Source organism: Pseudoliparis swirei, chromosome 1 (genome assembly GCF_029220125.1).
Source record: "Pseudoliparis swirei isolate HS2019 ecotype Mariana Trench chromosome 1, NWPU_hadal_v1, whole genome shotgun sequence".
NCBI lineage: Eukaryota > Metazoa > Chordata > Actinopteri > Perciformes > Liparidae > Pseudoliparis > Pseudoliparis swirei.
Genome location: NC_079388.1, coordinates 10,201,750 through 10,224,087, shown reverse-complemented (window position 1 = coordinate 10,224,087; position 22,338 = coordinate 10,201,750). Strand labels below are relative to the sequence as shown.

General features: G+C 43.6%; 1 protein-coding gene across 18 annotated transcripts; it reads left to right on the top strand.

The window, feature by feature from the left end:
• The first annotated feature begins 73 nt into the window (after positions 1-73).
• On the top strand, positions 74-20,895 carry nfyc (nuclear transcription factor Y, gamma). 18 transcript variants are annotated; one of them, XM_056434372.1, is made up of 14 exons: positions 3,809-4,046; positions 5,060-5,137; positions 8,547-8,607; positions 10,351-10,460; positions 10,595-10,666; positions 11,923-12,036; positions 13,678-13,773; positions 14,865-15,035; positions 16,804-16,845; positions 17,926-17,994; positions 18,416-18,568; positions 18,898-19,002; positions 19,109-19,168; positions 19,629-20,895. In XM_056434372.1, the coding sequence occupies exons 4-14, from the start codon at positions 10,362-10,364 to the stop codon at positions 19,764-19,766; spliced, it is 1,119 nt and encodes a 372-aa protein (XP_056290347.1). In that variant the 5' UTR covers positions 3,809-4,046; positions 5,060-5,137; positions 8,547-8,607; positions 10,351-10,361; the 3' UTR covers positions 19,767-20,895. The 18 variants fall into 18 exon arrangements, with proteins under 18 accessions (XP_056291206.1, XP_056291290.1, XP_056290800.1 ...); XM_056434743.1 differs by lacking the exon at positions 3,809-4,046 and adding an exon at positions 4,680-4,837 and having other exon boundaries at positions 10,354-10,460; XM_056435482.1 differs by lacking the exon at positions 3,809-4,046 and adding an exon at positions 4,680-4,837 and having other exon boundaries at positions 10,598-10,666.
• The last annotated feature ends 1,443 nt before the right edge of the window (positions 20,896-22,338 follow it).

Sequence of the window (22,338 nt, the reverse complement as noted above, 5' to 3'; positions counted from 1 at the left end):
ACGCCATTACCCAGGGAACCTAACGTCTACGTCATCACGTTCGTGCATGCAACTATTTCCGGTTCGAGTTGCAGCCATCTTGTTTTCCCCCTGCTAGCTAAATAAAATAAATAATACGCTGAGCCGGACTTCACTTCGAACCCCTAAAACAAAGTGAGTAAGAAATTAAAATCCGTTTGTGTGTATAACGTTTACAATAAAGGAGCCAGGTCGGTGGAAGTTTGAACAATTACTTGGCTTCTTTTCATTTGCTGTTCTTGACCAATAGACGATTGTTTTGGAAGATGAACATAGGCGCCATTTCCCTCCCCGCTCTCTGAGGCGCTTATTGGTGGCCCGCTGAAGGATCACGGGCGGTCAGGAAACTGAGATCTCGTGTCCGCCATGTTGGATCGAGTCTAAGTTATTATTAGACGGACTGGCCATTTCAACTGGAGCCCGAATGGCGTCAGTTGCAGAACGAACTTAGCCCTAAAAACCTTGATTGGTGGAATCTAGTCCGAGGTTTGATTGGTCTGAAGGACAGATCCAAACGTTGCCTTTATTGGTTAGACTGCTTCTTCCTAGCTTTGGAAAGCCGTGCAAACTTTCACTTGATGGCACGACTCCGTCGTCCAGTGGTTCTTAGAAACGAACAGTATGCGGGTGGTCACCTATGCTGTTCAACAATCACAAGTGTGCGTCTCCAACCAGCTAAAATACACTTCACTCACGTTAGCATGAAGTCGCACAGTTTCTGGCGTTATCGTACCGTTAGCTACTGATGCTCAACGTGTGTCAAACGCTCCTGTCCGGGTGTTTTAGCCGCTGATATGTTACAGTTTAGCACCACGGTGCATTTTAATGCTAGTGTATATGAGCGACCTTTTGTCTGATTGCTACTTAAATATTCCGCCTGCTACCATAGGATGTGACATTGGCTAATGTCTCCTGCTAGCCGCTTTGTTCGCCCTCACTGACTCGTGTCTGCTGGAGCGACCCGGCTCAAGTGTCACAGAAAAGCTCGGGCGTCAAAGCGCAATGGTGCCCCACTGCCAGTGCAAATGCATAGTGTAATATAGATGCAGATATTAAGTGTGTATTTGTGTTCTTACTCTGATCATCGGAAGCAAAGCTCCTTAATGCACATTCATTTGCATACCTTTTGTATAACCCTTATATAATTAAAGAGTTTCGAACCAAGCCACCATTTAAAATCGGAACAAAATCACTCAACATGATGCACTTTTTCCATCATCGATTAGCAAATAAATGCATAAATGCATGCGGGTTTGCAAACTTATTAATCGGTTGAGTTCCTACTTTTCAATATAGCAGTTACATTATATCTGAAATGACTGGACGCGGGTGAGTCATACCTTGGGGAACTCAATCTGGGTTACCCATGTGCGAGTAAATGTACCATTTATTCATGGAGGTGTGCATGTGTTTTTGCCGGTTTGTGGGTAAATGCATTGCTTGGTCTGGCTACCCTGAGGGTGCTGTGTGTTTATGAAACCCGTTGTCTGGCTGGTGTATGTTTATCTCTAAACAGCGTCAGAGAGAGCAAACATGTCCCTGCTACGGGCAGCACAGGTCATGGGAAGGTCTCATTTGTAGTGACCTTGCCAGGTGTTATTACTGAGGCATTCTGGGTAGCCAGAATACATCTACAGAGAGAACTGCTGAAGAGATTAATCTGTGTGCAGCTCGGCTCTAATCATTAACTGGATGGCTGTGGAACCTGCTCGAGTCCCCATGCTCGTTACAAAAATAGTAAAGGGAACATTTGGCTTTGTTTCTCTTGAGTCTCGATCTTGTTCTCTGCCCCTCCACTTGTTCTACCCCTCCCATCCTATAACAACTCTCCTTTCTGTCCTTCTCCATCCTTCCGGTTCCCCTCCCCCTCTCGGTTTTTTTATTGATGGGGCAGGTTTGCTCTCCTTTTCTCTCTTAGCTTGTTGTATTCCTCACTACAGTTGATATTTGCAGTATAAAGCTTCAGGTCATACCTCTATCCTTCGCACATGTTTTTCAGGAAAAGGCACACTGGCCCCTGTTTTATTACTGTCACACCTGCCATTTCTGTCACTTCTCAAAAAGCTTTTTTGTCGAGGATGTATGCGTCTTAATCCGTTTACATATTCAATGTGAATTTACTGATGCATCAATGTCATGTTTTGGTGCTTTAAAGTAAAGGTTACGGTGTTGAAGAAACGATGCAGTGGTGAGTTAACAGGAAGGGCATTGTAGGACATTGCTGACGTAGTTTTTTGATGACGTTTTAATTGTGGAAGTAGCTGTGAGTGTAGTTTCTTGTAGTCAAGACATACATTTCTTTATTTACAGAGTTCCACCCATATCCTAGTCTTGTTTACCCACAAATAGGACGGGAATCAAATAGATTATCTTTCCCTCCACCGTGGCTGCTTTCTTATCAGTCAGCTGATTCTTCTTCATCTTGTCCAAAGGCTCTACAATGACCGTTTTGACATAATTAGTTTTGATGTACATTTGACTGGTGCCATAATTAGATTTTTATTGTATCAATGTTGTGGTTGTGATATAACTAGTTGTTCCTGAGTCATGGACATTTGTTGAATAAAGTTGAATAATAAAATGAGTGATTAAAGTGCTTGTAAATGATATCTTGTGCAAAGGATGGTGTTGTGACCTGAACGTACAATGAATATCGTAATAAGTTGGCTGGTTATAGGCTAGATCATTGTGGTGTGTGACTGTGAGCAAGGATGAATGAGAAAGCAAGGACAAAGTGTGTGTGCGTGTGCGTGAGTGTGTATATACCTGTGCACACATAGGAGACAGCAAGTCTGCCTAGAATGCTTTTGTACTTTAAATCATGTGGATACAACATGCGGCATCCATTCTGGCACTTGTTCCAGCCAGTGAGGGCCAGCGTGGCTGCCTGCATCACTGGGCTGTCAGCCTGTAGCAGCAGAGAGGAGGCGGGGCGGAGGGAGACGTTTAGTTTGACATTGTAAATAAGCAGAGAGCAGTTGTCAGAGAGCAGCCTGGAACCGTTCTCATCCGTCCAGCAGCAGAAGAGGCGAGGACCACTTGAGGACAAACGATGTCGAGGCAAGCCACCACTCTCACCCTCACGCAATCCCAGAAGAGCTTTCCACAACTTTATATCATCTTTTCCCCCCCATTCTCGTCTCTACCCTCTCTTCCTCTTTTCTTTTCCCTGACCCCTATCCTGCAGCTCAAGGTAACTTAGAGCAGGAAGTTGGCTGTCGGTAAAAGGGGGCTGAGCGCAGGAAAGGGGAGGAGCAGGGGATGTGTCGGAGCTGAGTGATGTGTCCAGCCTCCAATGGCACAGATGGGTCTTGTTTTCTCATTGGTTGCAAGTGTGAGAGTGAGGCGGGAGCCGGGTGTGAGGCGGGATTAGAGTATCATGTAGCATGCTAGATTGATTACTCTTGAATGTTAAAGGGGAAGGAGGCTAGAGATTTTTTGTCTGAGAGTCAGGAGTGCCGCTGTACTGTTTGCCTGCTGTTGTGCTGATGCCTGCTGCTGTGTTGGCTTTCTGTTCCCTCTCACCCTCTTCTCTTCACCGGGCCAGGGGTCAGCTCAAAGACAAATGCTCGGGTCACGACTAGAGAGAGGGAGAGGGGTGAGAGAGTGCAAAAGAAAAAGAGAAGGTCAGCTAGTTGAGGGGACTTGGTCAGAAGCGAAACAGGACAGACGGGGCTGCATGTTTAGGCAGGAGGAGGACGTTGGGGGGGCTGCTGAAAGAGACGGGGCAATGTGTAAAGGGAGAGTGGAAGAGAGAAGGGGGAGGGGTAAAAGAAGGGGGGCTTGCTCTTCTCTGTCCAGGCTGAGAGCCTTTTTTTTTTAGAGCTGTCCAGTGAAGCCAGAGTGCCTTTTGTCTGTTGATACGATCAGGGGACCGGAGGAGGTGAAGGAGTTTGAGACTTTTTCTGTCAACCGCTGTGCCTCTTCTTGTTGCTGCTGACCTCAAGGAGACTTGAACAGGGCTATCTGTTTCTCTATATTCTGCTCGGCTCCAGCACGGCAGACCCTTCAACATGAAGGGCACAGGGGTAAGTCTGACCGCTGATAACAAACAGATCAAGAGACCTGTCAAGTTGGTTAGGCTTTAAGTCTCTGAATACATTGTTCACATCAGTTCACTTTTTGACGTCTCTCTCTCCATCACGCTCAGCAGTGATGAGGGAGTGCCTGTCCTTTACAGCCGTTCTCAAACCCACTCCCTGTCCTGGAGTACTCTCCTTGGAAGATTGGAGTTGTATATGTGTGTGTCTCTCATCAAGTTCATGTTGTATGTTTGTCATATTTTTTTTTCAATTCTGAAGGTAAAGAGTGAAGTCTGTCTGCCTTTGGCGGTCACTAGTTTTTACTTTTAAACCACGCACACTTGTGTCAACTCACGTTAACTCCTGCATAGAAGTGCCTGGCTGCCAGACTCTGTGCTCAGATGTCCTTCCCTGTCTTTGTGGTGTTAATGTCCGGGAGGCTTGTGGCTGCAGCGCTCATGGTGCTGGTCCGGACTCTGTTCTCCCCCTCCCTCGACATCCTTGTTTACACGCCAGCGCCAGACAGTGACGCAGAGCTCGGAGCCAAAGACGGCATCCACGTTGAATAGAAGTTGTGTATGGCGAATTCTGTGAACATATCTCGGTGTTGTTGTCGCTGTTGGTGTTGCGGGTCCCCAGGGGTGGAGGTGCAGCTGGTTGCAGTGACCTTAGGACCCCCCAGGCCCCGACCCCAACAGTGCCAGATGCCCAGATGGGACAAACTGTCAATCTGTCAGCTTCATGGATAGAGGAGGCTCATCGTTTGATCTGATCTCTTCTGATGGAATCTTTGGAAGGTGCCTCTTCTCTCACTTGCTAATATGACTGGTTTTGTCTCCACTAACTTGCTCCCTAATTGAAAGTTTCCATCGGTGCCTTTGGAAAAACTAATTCCCGATGGGGAAAGACAGAGAGAGGGACTAAAAATATCTCTTAAGTTGAATCCATTGCTGCCAAATCCCAGGGTTGGCTGCTGTCTGCATGATATTTGAATATTTGTGCCCCATTCTGTATTATAGGCACACCAGGGGAAGGAAAAAGTTGACGGAATATGCACCCCCCTGAGACAATGCTAGGCCTTTCAGCTTATCACTAAGGTGACCACTACCGCCGAGCATTCGCTCTTTTGCCCTTGCCACCTTTTGTTTTTACATGTGTACACTTTCACTAGAGACAGTGTGGGCCGCCAGGGAGAGTCAGCTGTGTTCCACCATGTAATATGCAGGTAGCTTTAGCCCTGCCTACTTTGATGCTGGAGACTGGGCCTAGCATTGAATGAAGGTCACAGGAATGTGAGATTGGCTCCTGCAGTCTCTCTGTCAGCAAAGGCAAGACAACATGTCGAGGGAAATGAGAGGAAGCAAAGGGGAGATACGGAACATAACTAATGTGTACAATATGTGTTGGTTTTATTCAGCTTCTTAGAAAGTACATAGCCTCAACCACTGGGGTCACTTAAGTGCTGCAGTGAAAGTTGAAAAGCCTGTCCGTTTCTATCCTCCCCCTCTCCTTCTCTCTTTCATCTCTCTCTCTCTCTCTCCCACTCCCTCCTCCCTCTCTGGTTTCTCTCTCTCCTCTGTTGAATGACCTTCGGAGATCAGTGACTAGCACTTCCTGTCGTTGGCTTGAAGCAGAACCAAGGGCAAAGTTTGCACGGCTGTTTGGTTGGCTGGTTCTATCCAGCGATGCCGAAGGGATGTTGCATTGCAGGTCACAGCGAGCACATCCACCATTATAACCCTGTCTGTTTTTTTAAATTAATCACAACGCATTTGCACCAACATCTGTGAGAGTGTAATGCGTCTGTGCGTGTAGTTAATCTGTAATTCCTGGCCCGGGAACTTCTTGTTTTTTTCTATTTTGCCCGAGTAGATCATTTACCCTGCATGCTGCAACCGTGCCTGTTTGTTTCTTTCATCAAGGTGAATGCTGTCATAGTTCAGGATTTGTAAACCCTTTGATTTACAGCCGCCATTTACCTTGTCAGTATGACATTTGTCCCCTAGGCTGTTTATTCCATCTGTTCAGGTATAGTAATTCAGAATAAAACTGACATGCCGAATGCTAAACATTCGGTAAAGAGTCTCAGGTGGTCTAATGATATGTCCTGGTTTATGGTAAAGTACGTTATGTCACTTTCTGCTTCGTCCACTTAAAACCTAGCAGACTTAAACCTTTAGTGACCTTCCTGCAGAACTGCCCATTCTGCATCATTGACAGTTTCACACGGCAGCATGCGGAAAATTGACCTCTTCATGACCTGTCAGTGTAGCAACACTCACAAAAAACATGTCTTTGATCGGACTATTGGTAGATTTCATCAGCTGTAGTGGCCATGTGAAAGATGAGACGGTGGTTACGTGTTTGCTTATTATCCTGCCTGATGTTTTGACTGAGCAACCCTGAAGAGTAACAATGTGTAGGGTCACAATAGAAAAATAAATATTTTCTCTTTTTGGCCCCTTCATACCTTCTGTTATTATCTTATTTGAAAGTATCTGGGATTACTTGAACTATACTCACAGCTTTTCAAACTGATCGATTAATAAACTAATCGAATAAAGTGTGTCAACAACATGGGTATAATGGGCATTTCACTGAGCTGTGAGGTAAACTTCCTCTGTGACCTAAGTTAAACAATCCACACTTATTTCAGACTTAAAGAAACTTTATTTAGTTCACTCTTTTGCCTCAAATAGGCCTCCAGTTTGTCCTACTGCCTTCCTCATTACCGATCAACTCTAATGCAAAATTAACTTAAATTCAAACCAACCGTCAGGTCATTAAGGGAGAAATTAACTGCAGAACATTTGACATAATCACAGACCAATTAATTAGCTCAACACTGTCTCAATCTCTTTTACAACGATGCTGATGTCTGAGTGGGACACTGAACACGTTGCCCTCTCTCTTTTAGAAACTAAAAGAGCAAATGAATAGGCACAAGGCTCAGTGATGCTATCTTGATGTGTTTTTTTCTTGTCTTCAGCCAACACTGCTATCAGGTTTATTTGGACAGGTCTTTTTTTAAAGTGGTGTGATGTCAGAGTTGGAGCAAGTCGCTGTTGCTGCTGTGGGTGGCCAATTGATGTGACGTGCCAGTTAGTGAGGGAGGGATGGATGGAGGGAGGGAGGGAGATGCAGGACTCGGCTGGCAGAACAACATAAGTGCTGATTCAGCTGCAGCAAGTGGAGCAGCATTGACTTTCTCAGAAGTTGGAAGAAGGGGAATCGGGTGAGAATAAGTTAGACTGAACAAGAGAGAAACCCACACCCACGAGTGACAGAGAGAGATGGGAAGTACTGGAGAAGAGACAGGAAGAGAGATGTAGCACTGCTGAAGGAGGAAGAGCAAGTTGCTGGTTTGTGGACAAAGTACAGATGTCACATTTGCCCTCAAAGGCACACACACACACACACACACACACACAGCAGAGTTAGTAGGAAACCCAACACCGGTGTCTCAATGACCTGATGAAGGACAACAGGGAAGAGGAGAGATGCACAATGTACACTAATATAGCATACAGTGGCAGCTTTGAAAAAAACACAGCAGAGATGCTTGTCAGGTTAATTACAAAAGAATGATACAGAATATGTTTCATCAAAGTATAAAACGTTTATTACACTTGTACCTACACTGCTGACCATGTGTATGGAGTGAAAAGAGCGTAAAGCCTTTAAAAGATTCTTAAGTACAGATATCCATCCAAGGAATACTGCAGAGCTTACTATAGATTGGAGACAGGATATTTAAGAACCAGAACGCAGATCAAATTATCAATCTTGACACTGGCGGACTCCAGCTGTCAGCATCAACCTCCAGACCGCTACAACTTTTATAATCTTAACATTTACGAGCTTTCACTGAGTTTCAAAATCGATTTTCTTTGTGTGGTGGATCACCCCACTCAACTGGTTTAATTGGCTCGACTAAAGCCAGACCATAGAAGGTGTTCCAGAAGTCAACAGAAGACATCTTGTTCTGCACTTGTCTGTCAGACATCAGGACGCTCCCATGCAAACGTTCCATTGACACCAAACCCTGATGACAATATGAGTGTCCTGTAGGCAGCTCTCTTAGCTCGCTGGAGGAGCACCCTTAAGGCTCGTTGATATGCACACTGTTGTTCTGTTTCCTGTCCTCCTCTCACGCGTCTCCTCTTGTGACACTTGCTTTTCTCATTTCTTTTCACATATTGACTTCCCCTCTGCCCCCCCCCCCTCCCCTCCTCCTCCTGCTGCTGTGGTTAGTGCATGGCTGTGTATTTAGATTGAAGGTCACAGGGTCAGAGAGAGGGGGTTGGAGTCTATGTGTGACTTAATAACGGCTCTCTCTCCACAAGTGTTTTAAAAAAAGAAGAAAAAAGGGCAGGATTTTAAGAGAATCATTTACTATTTTAACTTCTCTATCCTCCTCTGTTTCCTCTAAGACGGAGTGTTGTTACCATAGCACTTATCCTGACTTGCAATGCTGTTAAATGTCTAATTATTATTTCTTGTCAGGCTTCCAGTTAGAGAGAACCACACAGGCTGGCAGGCAGGAGTACACAAACGGATACACAAGGTAATCTTGTTTAAACTTATCACAAGATCATGTGCTGAGACTGGTGCTCAAATGCTATTTAGCTGGAGAAGCTTTTTCCCACTCTATTTGCATAGTCATGGTGCTGCAGAGTACACAGTCCATGCAAGAGCTGGCAAAGGTCAGTTTACGCATCAGGCAGAAGAGAAAATCTACAATTCCCATTAGTCATTCCTGTCGCGCAGAATGCTGGGATTGTTCTAGTGACTGCGGGATTTCAATCAACCTTGAAACGCTACTGGACACTGGAGCGTCAGACAGAGAAGGGGAGACATTGTCAAGGTCAATCACTAGCATGGCATGCCATAGCTACAAGCTGCCTGATTGATTTACATCACGCCACCCCGTGCTGCCATTCTGTCTCATTGATTTTGGCCACTCTGTCAAAACCTGAATGACAGAACAGGATGACAACTGACAGAGATGCCATCTTTACTGTCAACAATCAAATATGGATTCTGGATTAGTGATTGTTCAGGGTCAAATATTTATAACTGCATTTAAATGGTATGAATAAAGGAACTGGCGTGAAGCCAGAGTCCAAACCATCTCGCACAACACCGCTGTACCAGGGGAGACACTAGATGGAGTGCTGGGAAGGCTCTCTTTTGTTTTGCATTGGTCTGTCAGCTTGGCCAGAGCGGGAGCCATTCATGCTTGTTGGCCCAGAGTGAGAGAAGAGAAAGAGGTGACCCCCCCCCCCCCTTCTGCGAACACTTTTTCCATGTTCTGTCATGTCTCTCTCTTTCTGTCTTGTTTGACCCACATAGCTAGTTTGCGCAGCAGTCTGACTGTGGGCCTGTTTTTCTCTTAACTCCCCCTGTTAAAGCCTCTGGCACTTTGTCTTAGCGCTGGATTAATGCTGGACTGGACAAGGCACTGCCCCTCCCTCAGCAACACACAAACACAACCCGTTTCTCCAGAGTACCTCGACACACTCATCTCTTGTTCCCCCGGGTTTCTTTTTCTCTCCCCTGTGACAACTCTTTTGACTGAGGTGGAGGGAAAAGGGAGAAAGTGAAGAAGTGCAATCCAGACACTCCAAGCTCTGCGTGTTCAGACGGGCAGGCCAATACTCCCCCAGCAGATTCCTGACATGCCATAGTAACCGACTGGATCCTCTTTCAAACCGTCGGAGCTCTTATAGAAGCACTGGCTTTTATGTCATCATGCAAGTGTGTGTAACAGTTGGTTTATTTCACTTCACAGCTCTTGGTTTGTTTTGGTCTCCTTGTGTCCGTGTGTGTTCACAATGTGCATCCATCAAAAGACTGGAATGCAGTTGTCGTCAGGAGACTGTTTCTCCGGAACAAAAACACACGTGGCTTCAGCATCGTCTTCGATGTGGGGGGTCCTCAGCAGCAGTGGACTTGCACATGACATGCTTGTGTTTTCAGAGCTGCAGCTTTGTGCCAAAGGTGGGCCATTCATAATCAGTGAGTGTGCAGCCAGTCTGGTGGTGTGTTGTTGGACATGTCACCATCTCACGAGGACAAGAATAGAAGCCTGCTGGGGCTCTATTTTAGATTTCACTGTCTTATAAAGATAGGCCCTGGTGGGATGTGTGGTTCTGACACAGGAGAAGAGCTCAGCACAGGCCTGGCTTGGACTGACCCTGTCCGAGCCAGGTAAATGAACGGTCTTAAATGTATCACATGTCTTTTGAGTTTTATAATGATTAACCTTTCGCTTGCACCTCTCTTCTCCTGTCATTTCTTGATGAAGCAGATTAGAGGATGTCTGCAGATGCATTTGGAGCCGGGGGGAGCGATGCCCAGCAAACCCTGCAGTCCTTCTGGCCTCGTGTCATGGAGGAGATCAGGAACTTGACTGTGGTACGCTACTCAGTGAAACAGACATGCATATCAGCCAAATGAACACTAAGATTCCATGGTTTCATGTGGTTTCTTTCAAACATGTCTGTGCTTTACTCGGTTTCCCGAACTGACCACACATCCATTATTTCCAGAAGGATTTCCGTGTGCAAGAGTTACCTCTGGCTCGCATCAAAAAGATCATGAAGCTGGATGAGGATGTCAAGGTAAGAAGACCATTATGCCACCAATTTACCTTTTTGAGAAATAAACTGTTGCTGTAAGAGCATGTGACACTTCTGTGAATCCCTAATACTATTTCCATGTTCTGGTTACAATTGGTGACGCCTTCCATTGATATTTTGCACACTGGTAAATTTAGAGGGAGGATTATGAGCAGAAATATGCAAGATGTAGCTTAAACTAGTTCTTTGAAATATATATTTTACTTTCATCGAAGACAAAAGTTTGATTATTTTAAGGGGTAATGGTGGCTAATGTGATGCCTGTCAAATTCTGTTCGGTTTGTGTCCTGTTGTGGTCAGACCACTCGGTGCCTGTTGGACTTATTTTATGATGGACAAATATGATCAGCTCTTGCGCATTCAGTGTCTGTTGACAAGAAGTCCATTATTTATATCAAATGGCTTGACCTCCGAACATATTAAGTGTGCATACAGCAATAAGTGAAATTCCATAATTGATTGTATAGCGAGTAGCTGTTAATACCACTTTGTGAAATGCATTGTATTCAAGAGAGGTAGCTGCTTTTATTTTAATTTGGCTCCACTTTGCAGAGACTTTAGCTATTAGTTGACCACAAGTTGTGCTTTATGTTGCACCGCATTGTGTCAAAATATACTAACAATCTGAATTGTATTGGATTTATCATAATGGATATTCATCGCTTACATTTGAACTAATACCAATCTCAGATCGGCTAATGATGTACCGTAGCTTTAGGGCCATATGCCACATCCACTCATCTCCCAAAATGTGTCGGTTGCATTGAACTCAACAGTTGAGGCACAAAGAAAGATTATTTTACCCCCATTACACCAGATTATCATCCGGGACTGTTCCTAGTTTTTAAAGAGAGGTCTTGTGTGTGTTTGGCTTGTGACGTGTCAACACGCACTTTAAATTTTTTATTTTTTAATGGTTTATTTAATAAGGGACAGTGCACATTGATAAAAACATTGCAGTAAATGTGCCAGAGTTAGCCAAGAGGCTATTTTTCATCTGTAAATGACATTCATTCTGTTTGAGTAATGTTTTGAGCTGACACGTTGGCTCTAAACTTATTATTATCTGGTAATTTCAATCAAATGAATATATTCATTGCTTATTTTGCAACACTTGTGAATGTGAAGCAGCCATTTGTCCCTGAGCTCCTGTGTGATTCATGTTATAGCTGCGATGTGATTGTAAATAGTCTGTGGGTGTGTATTCAAGCAGGTGTAAATTCATCTCTTCTGTACAGATGATCAGTGCAGAGGCTCCGGTCCTGTTCGCCAAGGCAGCTCAGATCTTCATCACAGAGCTCACCCTCAGAGCATGGATCCACACCGAGGACAATAAGAGACGCACACTACAGGTCAGATACACTCGGATCTATATGAACCCTGTATGATGCATGTTTCACCTTTTTATCAGATTCTGCTTTAGTTGAGGAACCCAAATGACATATGTGTCCTCTTTCTCTTTGGTTTTCTCACTCTCTTTCTTCCATATTTGTTTGGATTGTCATAGCCATCTATTGTAATAATTACATAACCTCTATTTTTCTTTTGTACCTTTTCTTTAACTCCTCTCCCACACCTTTACATCATTTGAGTGTCTCTTTGGTTTGTTGCTTTCTATTCACTGGGTGCCCATGTCTGTGTGCGTATACAAGCAGAGGCCCCATACCAGCATCCCCTTGAGGACTAGTCCTCTGTTTAGTTTTTTCTCCCTCCACTGACTTTGAAAGCAACGCCAGATGGGTGGTGTGACCCACTTTTCCCTGTGGTGCCATTTTGCCTGCTCTACTGTCCCAAAGTTGAATAAAATGGACTCTGAAATGCTGTGACGGAGAGAAAAGGCACAGAGAACGTGAGAACGCTGATGGGGGCAATTGGGAAAATCAAGACAAGAGTCTCACCTGGATGTCAAGAGGGGAGAACGCTGGGGCAGAACATGAAAGCCCTTAAGTCGACTTTATCCATTCACATACTTCAGAGAGATTAGTAGCCCATGGATACATGTCTGTATGCCAACGCAGGTAGAAAATGAGAATGAAAAAAGGACGGTGTAGTAGCCCTTATCGTAGTTCGGTAGGAGTCTTAAGCTGAAGATCTACTTTGGAAGTGTATTCCCTTTACTGTTGTCTTGGCTAAACTTTGTCTCCGAGTCCTTTTTTTAGCATGAAACTCTCAGCTCTACCCAGCATGCTTAAAATAGAAACTTCATTGACTTTGCAGGTTAACATGTTAATTACATTTTACCCAACAGATGACGCATTGAACCTTGCAGATGTGTGATTTTCTTTTTTCCTAAATGAGGAAAAACGTCATTCTCCATTTCCACGTTTAAACACACGCAGAGCCCTAGTCCTATTGTTAGGAGGGCCGCCAATTGAGGTCACCATAGCAACGCTCATCAATAGAACAAGTGTAGATGTGACCTGGTGTTACCAGATATTAATCAAGTTGCTAAAAATAGCCTCCAGTGAAGGGAGGGCCACAATGGGGGGTCCTGATAGCCAATATCCTGTGGAAAATTCCACAGAGACGGCACACAGCTTCTGTTATAGGAAAGCGTATAGCTGCGGAGCCTCAGCTTACGGGGGCAGGAAAGCCTCATTCCTGTTCCTTTCCACCCATCACACGTACTGACGTTCATGATTTTAAGTTACCTTTACGAAATGTTGGTTAAAAAACAACTTTGAACCACAAATCCGAACACTTGCTGACCTGGCATTTTTACATGAAAGTGACAAATAATTGATGGATTTATCAAAATACTTAGTAGTTGATTTAACTCTAAACTTATCCGCTCTGCCTCTGGTTACAAAGCTAATACCCATTAGAATACTACTGGGAACTTCATTTCAATTCCACCCTCTTGTGGGGCTATTTTGGGGTAGTTGACCGTAGGCCTTGAGGCATGTTTATACATATATATAGCTCACTGCATATATTGAATTAGCATAAGTCTGACCTCATCATTTGACCCTCTGTGTCTGTTTTGTTTTCAGAGGAATGACATTGCCATGGCAATAACAAAGTTTGACCAGTTTGACTTCCTGATTGACATCGTGCCCCGGGACGACCTGAAGCCACCGAAACGACAGGTACGAAATCACACGCTGCACATCGACGGGGCGAACGGCAGATGTCTCCAAAGGTGGTCAGAGTTTTAAAGTAAGAGCAGGAGAACAAGGGTCTTCACCTCAGGGGCTTTTCCATTGTTGGCAACCTGGAGGTGCTGTAAACATCCTTGACTGGAAGCTGTGGTTTGGACAGCAAGGGCTTTCAGTCGGATGTTTGCAGCATCTTGTTGCCTCTGACGGCCAACCGTGACCTCAGCGATGGCACCATTTTGTACAATTGGTAACAGAAAAGCTCAACTTCATCAAGCATTTGAATATGCCCTCTACCTGAGGGACCAATCCAATAAGGGTCAAAGCAATTGCAATATCTTACAGAAAACATCACACTGCACTGAATTTCTGCACTCGCAAGATTATAATGCACAGGATACAAATGTAGGGTACCAGGTGGAGGAGAGAGATATTTAAATGAGTTGTCGAGTAGACGGTCTCCAGGCATGTAAACATCCTACACTCTCAGCTGTGTTGTCATTGAGCTGGGAGACGGGTGTTTACTCTCCTGGTGATGGAGAAACCTCGTCGAGATGAAGCCCTGCTCATGAGTCAGATATCAAGCAGGAGGACACAGGTCAGTCAGTGTTTATTGATCATTTGATTTGTGATAATGGTTCAAGCCCCCATGCCAGCAAGCATCTAACCTGCTGAACTGTGCTTCGTTAAATAAATGCCAACAAACCCTGACGCTGCATTGTTCGTGGATGAATGACGAAGGAGAAGGAGAGTGTTCATATGTATAAATCACCGACTTTCACAGTCGATTTATTAGTTCTACTAAACCAATATTTCAGTCAAGTCGCAAATGGTTGATGCTGTTTTTTGGTGTAAATTGTTCTGGCCGATGCCTGCAGTCTATATGGTATTGACCCGTGTGAAGCTTGTCATGAATCTAGCGTCCAGGTTACATTACTCTTCTACATCCCATCAGTTATTTATCAGACCTCTACCATTACACCTGCAACAATAATTCATGGAGATGTAATGGACTGATAGGCCTTCTTTGTGTGCGTGTGTGTGTGTGCCGCTGTGTGTGGTTGTGGTTGTTTCACCATCAGGAGGAGATGCGTCAGTCAGTTGCTCCAGCAGAGCCGGTGCAGTACTACTTCACTCTGGCCCAGCAGCCTGGAGCTGTACAGGTGCAGACCACACAACAGGGCCAGCAGCCCAGCTCAGCCACGACCATCCAGCCTGGACAGATCATCATCACTCAGCCACAGCAAGGACAGGTACTATTAACACCTTGATTGAAGAGCTTACAACAGGGTTCGCCACTTATTACACACACCAAGATTTAAATATGCTGCAGCAACTAAATGAAACCACAGCTGGATATGACAATTGTAGGAAATAACAATGGCGATGTGGAGAAGTACACAGACTACAGCTGAGCGGCTTAACCGCTCCCAATGAAACCGAAAGTACCAGTTAATGAAGCATTCGCTGACCTTTTAAGAAAGTGCATGTGTGTGATTTTCTGTGGATGTGTAACACATGAAGGATTATGTAGCACATTCTAAACTCCACCTCGTCTTGGGAATCATGCCGCAAAAGGCTTGTTTCTCAAGTCATCACACCTGGCTTTATTGATATTAGGCTTAGCTCGCATTCAGTCGCTGACCGCTCCCCCCAGCAGGAATATCTGAACCTCAGAACACACCCAGGCCACATAACTACAGGCACACCTACGCACCCTTCCTCTGAAACCCTGCAGAAGAAACGACTGATCTGAACAGTTATTTACTTCTATTACAATGAAAATCAAATGAAATGTTTATAAATGTTCTATAACTGATTGATTTGAAATTTGTGCCGTTGTGTTCCTTGTTTATTTTTGCAACAACATAGCCAAACGTTACACATATCATACATACAGTGTGAATCATTGTTGACTTTCTTAAATCATATAGATAATTAGTGCACATTTTGCTCTTCTAAGTGAAGCAAATAGCAAAAAAGATCAAATATCTTATAAACCATTAAAGTAATGTTATCAAAGGCAATATTAACTGTTTTTTCTTCACGTTTCTCATCCAAACTCGTGCTATTTGCATTGGCTACAGAAAAATGAGCAAAAAGAAACAACAATTGGGAATCAATAGATGTTTCTTACGACGGTCTAATATGTCTATTGTAGGTTTAAAAACATTACAGATTTGGGGGAGGGAGTTAATATTCTGAGAATAAAATCAGAATTTGGACAGTGGTTAACTTACGAGAAAAGCACAACTATATGAAAAAATAACTTGAATATTTGCTGAGACTAAAAACTAATTTACAAGAAAACCCTTTTCCATGGAACCACTTCACTTTGCAAGGTTGGATCAACCTCCTCACGCCACACCGCTGTTAAACACTGCAGTCATTGGAATTGTATTGAAGAACATGGAAGAAAACTTCTATGTATCTTTTGGGACCTTAACATCGCGACATCAGAAAAATCTATCTTTAAGATTCATCGAATAATCCATCATCGATATAAAACGTCTACCTAACATGAGGACGAAGTACAGTGTTAACAATGTCAGTGTGTTCATAAAATAACTTCACCTCGATCAGTCCCTCCTTACCTTAAGAACCTTTTGAGGCGCAACATTTCAAAGTGGTTTCTACAATTTAGCATTATTTTTGGCGTTTCTTTCTTGCAGATTTATAACTTGATAGTTACAGATAATATTCAAGTTTCTTCTCTCGTAAATTAACGACTTTTATCCTGAGAATTCTGAGTGTTTTCTCTAAATATTACCAACCTTCCTTAACTCTACTGTTGGTTTGTTTTTAACCTACAATGGCTCCAAACGCTGTCGTAGTTTCATATTTGTCCCTAGCACACACATAGAAAAACACACGGTTTCTCTCTCTCACACACACACACACACACACACACACACACACACACACACACACACACACACACTCAGACATGCACATGAGTATTGGGGAGAGTTTGTCCACCTCTGGATCCCATTTTCTCATTCTATTCTGTCGGGCCATCAGATGCTGCAAGGTGCCACCATGCAGCAGTTACAGCAATTGCAGGTGCAGTCACAGGGCACACCAATCACACCCATTTTCAACAGTCAGTAAGATAATAAACATGCATATCTGGGGACAACTTTCAATTGTCTCTCTGTCTAATTACCTTACTCCTACTTTTGCTGCTGTGTGCGCTCTCTCTCTCTCTCTCCCCCTCTCTCTCCCTCCCTCCCCCACTGCATGTCATGTAGCCGTGCTTCTGTGCTGCTTCATGCTGCTTCAGCAGACTGCCTTTAGCAGAGCCGTCATGCTCATTTAGACCTGGCCTGATTCTATGGCGCTGCTACTGCTGCAGTCCCCACTGAGAGCAGGGAGGTCACAGTTTGACACTCACCTTACATAGACTCCACTGTAGGCTATCTACAAGGTAGCACTTTAAAAGGCCGGCCTTGAGAGAATAAGTGAAAGTTGAACATGTGACTCCCCCAAAGGGGTATATGGTTTGTTAATCCCCATTGCAACCTGCTTATCTTAAATATTTCCCCCAGTTTTGCATTGGATGCATAGAGAATATGTTTTGTATACATCCCTCTTGGTTGTTAAGGTTTGACGGACATGTGTTTTCTGGAGTAAAATGGCTGGTTAGATTGTCACGACCCACCAGGCACAAGCTATGTTTAATCCAACAGATTTGGTGGATAGTCAATTATTAGCAGGAAATACTTTAACAAGGAATAAGGAAAAGAAGACATAGAAAAGATGACGCTCAGTCATTGATTCATACCCTATATTTATGCATATCTGTGTCTGTGTGCAGAGCTTTCAATGTCACTCGTTGACTTCCTCCTTTCTTAGGTCATCAACTCTCTCATGAATAATTATGAAAACACAGTTGACTTTAGTTGCTGTAAATGTCACTGTGATGTAAATGTATTTTCAAACTCCCCATGTATTTATTTGACCTGTTTCTGACTTTCACCTCAACTTCTTTACATTCATAAGCATGTCAATAAATGTCATTAGTCACTTTCTGATGCTCTAACATTTACACACGCCACACATGTTTACATCCACGTGTTAGGTTGTTGCAATCGCTGCTTTCTCACTGGGTGTCTTTCTCTCGCTCTATTGTCGGGCCATCAGATGCTGCAAGGTGCGACAATGCAGCAGTTACAGCATGTGCAGGTGCAGTCACAGGGCACACCCATCACGGTAAACACACGCCTACATTTGCATTTCTATGTTCACACACACACACACACACACACAGGCCACTGCCTGTGTCATAGCCCTGTCGGTGTAAAGCTCCGTCCTGCTCAGGTGACTGAGGCGGGGTGAATGCAGCATGAGATCAGGTGGCCTCTCCTAGATTGTGTGACAGACCGAGGACAGAGAGAGGTCTTTAACCCTTTGAATGAATTGTGTCTGCTTGATAATCTTTAACAGACTTTTTAAAATGTACAAATACACACGTTTCACGGTGCTGGTTAAAATCGTACTCAGGGAGGTTAGTGATTTCCTGGTTCTTTGTGCCAATCATAAACTACATGCCCATAATGTGTAACTTCTGTCTCCTCCTCTCTGTGTCTTCTCTGCTTTGCTCTTTCTTTTTCTCTCTTCTTCTCTCCATTAGAGTGCGCCGGTCACAATGCAGGTGGGTGACAGCCAACAGGTACAAATTGTCCAAGCTTCAGCTGCCCAGAGTCAAGTCCAGAACGCTCAAGGCCAGACCATGCAGGTCATGCAGCAGATCATCACCAACACAGGAGAGATCCAGCAGATCCCGGTAAGACATGAGGTTCAGCGGGAAAAAAGCGACGTGAACCAGGGGAGGGAGTAGTGATTGAGCAAAGAAGCTAAAACAGTGAATGAAATGGCTAACGTTGCTTTGAGTCCGCTGCATTGTAGTTCTGCACACACCTGGTGTTCTAGTGGATTACCCATCCTTCACTCTTTGATTGAAATTAGGTTTTTACAAAGTTAACAATTCATTTGAGGAAAGTGAATGATTCTCGCTGCTGTTCTCCAGAGAAGTAAAATGGCTGTGACCTCTGGGTTCGAATGACCTTTGCTCCAAACCAAACTCTGTCTCCCCCATGTGCTGGTCGGGTGTAGGTGCAACTAAACACGGGCCAGCTACAATACATCCGTCTAGCCCAGCCTGTGTCTGGAACTCAAATGGTCCAAGGACAGATCCAGACTCTCGCCAACGCTCAGCAGGTTAATCCCATTAGCAACAACAATAGCATTCATGAAACAAATGATGTAATTTCAAAGCATTTACTTTCTTTTTTTGTTTCTCTAATTTCACTTGTTTTTCTTTCAGTTAACACAGGCAGAGGTGCAGCAAGGACAGCAGCAATTCAACCAGTTTACTGATGGACAGGTAACGACTGGAGAGAATGTATGCAGTGTGTCACAGCTGTGACAATGAAAGTGACCTCTTTAACTAAACGCTGGTCAACATTGGTAACATTGTAACTAGTGCACACATTTGGCTATGAACTGGTCTGACATGTGCCCCTTGAAGAAAAATGCAGTACCTCAAATTAAACCAGTAAAGTCTTACTTGGATAACAGTTTATTTTTCAAGGCTTTACCTGCAAGGAAGGCATCGATAACACCGAGTGACAGACAAATATCATCAGACAGAAAACACTGTCGGAAATCAGAATTGGGACAGAAATATGTTCATTAAATCATGAATGAAAGTTGAAAGAACGTTCCCATATCAGAAACAACCGTACCAGCTCTTTGTAACAACCCTGTGTAAAGTCATGCAGTTCGATGTCATTGCATTGAAATGGAAGCGCAGACCTTCAGCCTCTCTCGTCTCTGTGTTACAGCAGTTGTATCAGATTCAGCAGGTGACGATGCCAGCAGGACAGGAGCTGACCCAACCCATGTTCATTCAGTCCACCAACCAGACCGTTGACGCGCAGGTCACGCAGGTCACGCAGGTCACGCAGGTCAGCACCGAATGAGCCCAACAAGGAACCGTTTCTCCACACACGCAACACGCAGACCAGCCCATGCAAAGCCAACAGATGCCCCGACCTCGACGAAGGAAGCTTGATAAACTCCAATTATAAGCCCTGCTCATCTAGACGAGGGACCGGAAATCAATTTAAACTCTTTGTACTAAATTTAGTAAACTGGATAAAACAACAAGGGACACGGACGGACTCTCAAAATGATGACATCTTAAGTTGCATCTATGCTTAGACACGGTTGACGTTTTGTACTTCTGTTACCGGACATTTGTTGAGAAACGTGAATCCACTGCCACAGTCCTGCAGTCTGTCCACAGACCGACTCAACTATACTTCTGTCAAAACTTCAAACATAAGACACGGTTTTATTCCTGGCGCCTTCCTTTCTGCTCTCTTTATTTGGAAATTAATTGGGGAAAGTGTCCGTCTCTCACTACATGACATGTTCCTATCTGTGGCTGACGGTAGCCATGAGATTCAGACCCTCTTCATTGTTTTGCATATAGTTGATGGATGAAATGAAGCCATATACCTCAGATATAACTTTTTAAAGAAAGTCAATCTAAGGGATCTTGAGAAGAGGTTATACGTTTCAATGATTTCATGTAGTTTCTCTCTAGTTTGTTCCATATTGACGATGAAGCATGCCTTTATGTTATAAGGGACTTTAAACTGTATAGGTTAACTGTGTGTGTAAAGGGTCGGCTTGACTCTTCCATATTGTTCCTTTCATTCACTCTTTCTTCATCCCTCTGTCTTCAGAGCAGGGAAGCTCTTCTCTGCCTCTATGCAGATTCACTCGACCCTCTCGACCCGGGCGTTGTTTGAGTCTTGTGCCCCGGTTTAAGTGTCACGTACAAACTTTCTGGAGCTAAATAAATGACCTTTTCATAGAAATCCCTTTTTTTCAATACAATTGTTTTTCTTTTGGATTTGAGATGATATTTGGCCTAATTTTTTTGTACAGTAATGATTATTGTCAATGTTCTTATTATTGTTGTTTTTGCATGTAGTTCAAACTGCCAGCTTGACATGCAATAGATAGGTACAATTTTATTTTTGATGTTTCTTTTTGTAAACAAACTTTGTTTGTGAGAAAAAATAAAAAAACATAACTTGTCTAAGAGTCGTGTATTTATAGTGTTTTTCTGGGTTTCTGTTAAGTAGTAATTAGAAATGCTCCGATCAGGTTTTTTGGTGCCGATCACTGAAATCAGTATCTGCCGATCCGATAATACCGATCACTGTCGATTGAAGCATTATATTTATTGTGTAGCATTATTTATGAAATGAATTATTCTTAACAACATTGGTTTTGTATTTTAAGTATTTACAATTAAAATTATAATTTACAACATTAAAATTGTTTGATTGCCAATGTAGGGGATTTCAGATATCTATGGAACACATCTGCGTCAGTCATTTCCTGGAACTCTTGGGGAAATCTATATACAGGACTTCAAATAATCAGAAATGTGCTTTTTTAACATACAAAAGTCTGACCTTTATTTTTTATAAACTCTTCCTTGGTACAGTAAAAATGTTTTAATTTTAGCATAATTTAAGATAAATCTCAGAAACGATCTATAAAGATACAAAATCATTTCATTGTTTACTTTTATTTGTAAATGTAGGATTTGTCGACATCTTATTTTGAAAAACGGATGTTTTTTCACGTGGTTCTCGCCGCTAACTTTGCAAAACCGGATGTGTCACGTGAATCCTTCCGCTAACTTTATCAAAACCCTCGCGCGCTCCCGATCAAATGCATGTATCGTGAACATCAGTCTATAGGGGCACAGAAATTATTTGTCGGCTGAGTTGACCACGGAGATCCGAGTGTCGGCTGAGTTGACCGTATTTCGGCGGGACAGGGACGCCGCTCGGTGCGTGAGGATCCCCTCGTGGACCTCTGCACTCTGCGGCCCTCGCCGGCCGCATTTTCTACGCTGCGATGCGCCGCGATTGAAACGTCTCTGATAGTTCTCGCAGATTTTATGTCATCTGATCGGCCAAGTTTGATCGGCCGTTTTGAGAACGCCGATCAAAACCGAAAAGGGGAATATCGGCCGATCATTCTTTCTTTCGAGGAAGTCTCTTTAGGTTCGTGTTACCTCTGCATCATGGGATCAAGTGTTGGTACCACTTTCTCCTCGGAGGCCTGTTGGAGATCTGGCTCTGGAGCTTCTTCAAGCTGGGACTGAAGAAGCTTTCGCTGGTCTGCCGTTCCTTTATATACATATATATGTATATATATATATATATATATACACACTAATCTTTGTTTTTATTTTATTTTAGATGATTTTGGCACTTAACTATAGACGGGAGAGAAATGCAACCGCACACCAAGAGATAAGAATTAAACCAACCCAGTCAGCATCCTAATTCTTTCCAGGTAGACGCAACCCTCTGCAAGAGCCACCAAAATATCATAAATTGTTGCTTTTATGGTAAATGAGGTTTTTAAATGTTCAAGAAAATATTGGTGGTTTCAACAGCATTAGTGTGAGGCTTGTGTTTCCCCAGATGGCCACTGGAGGGCAGCACTCATCTAACAAAC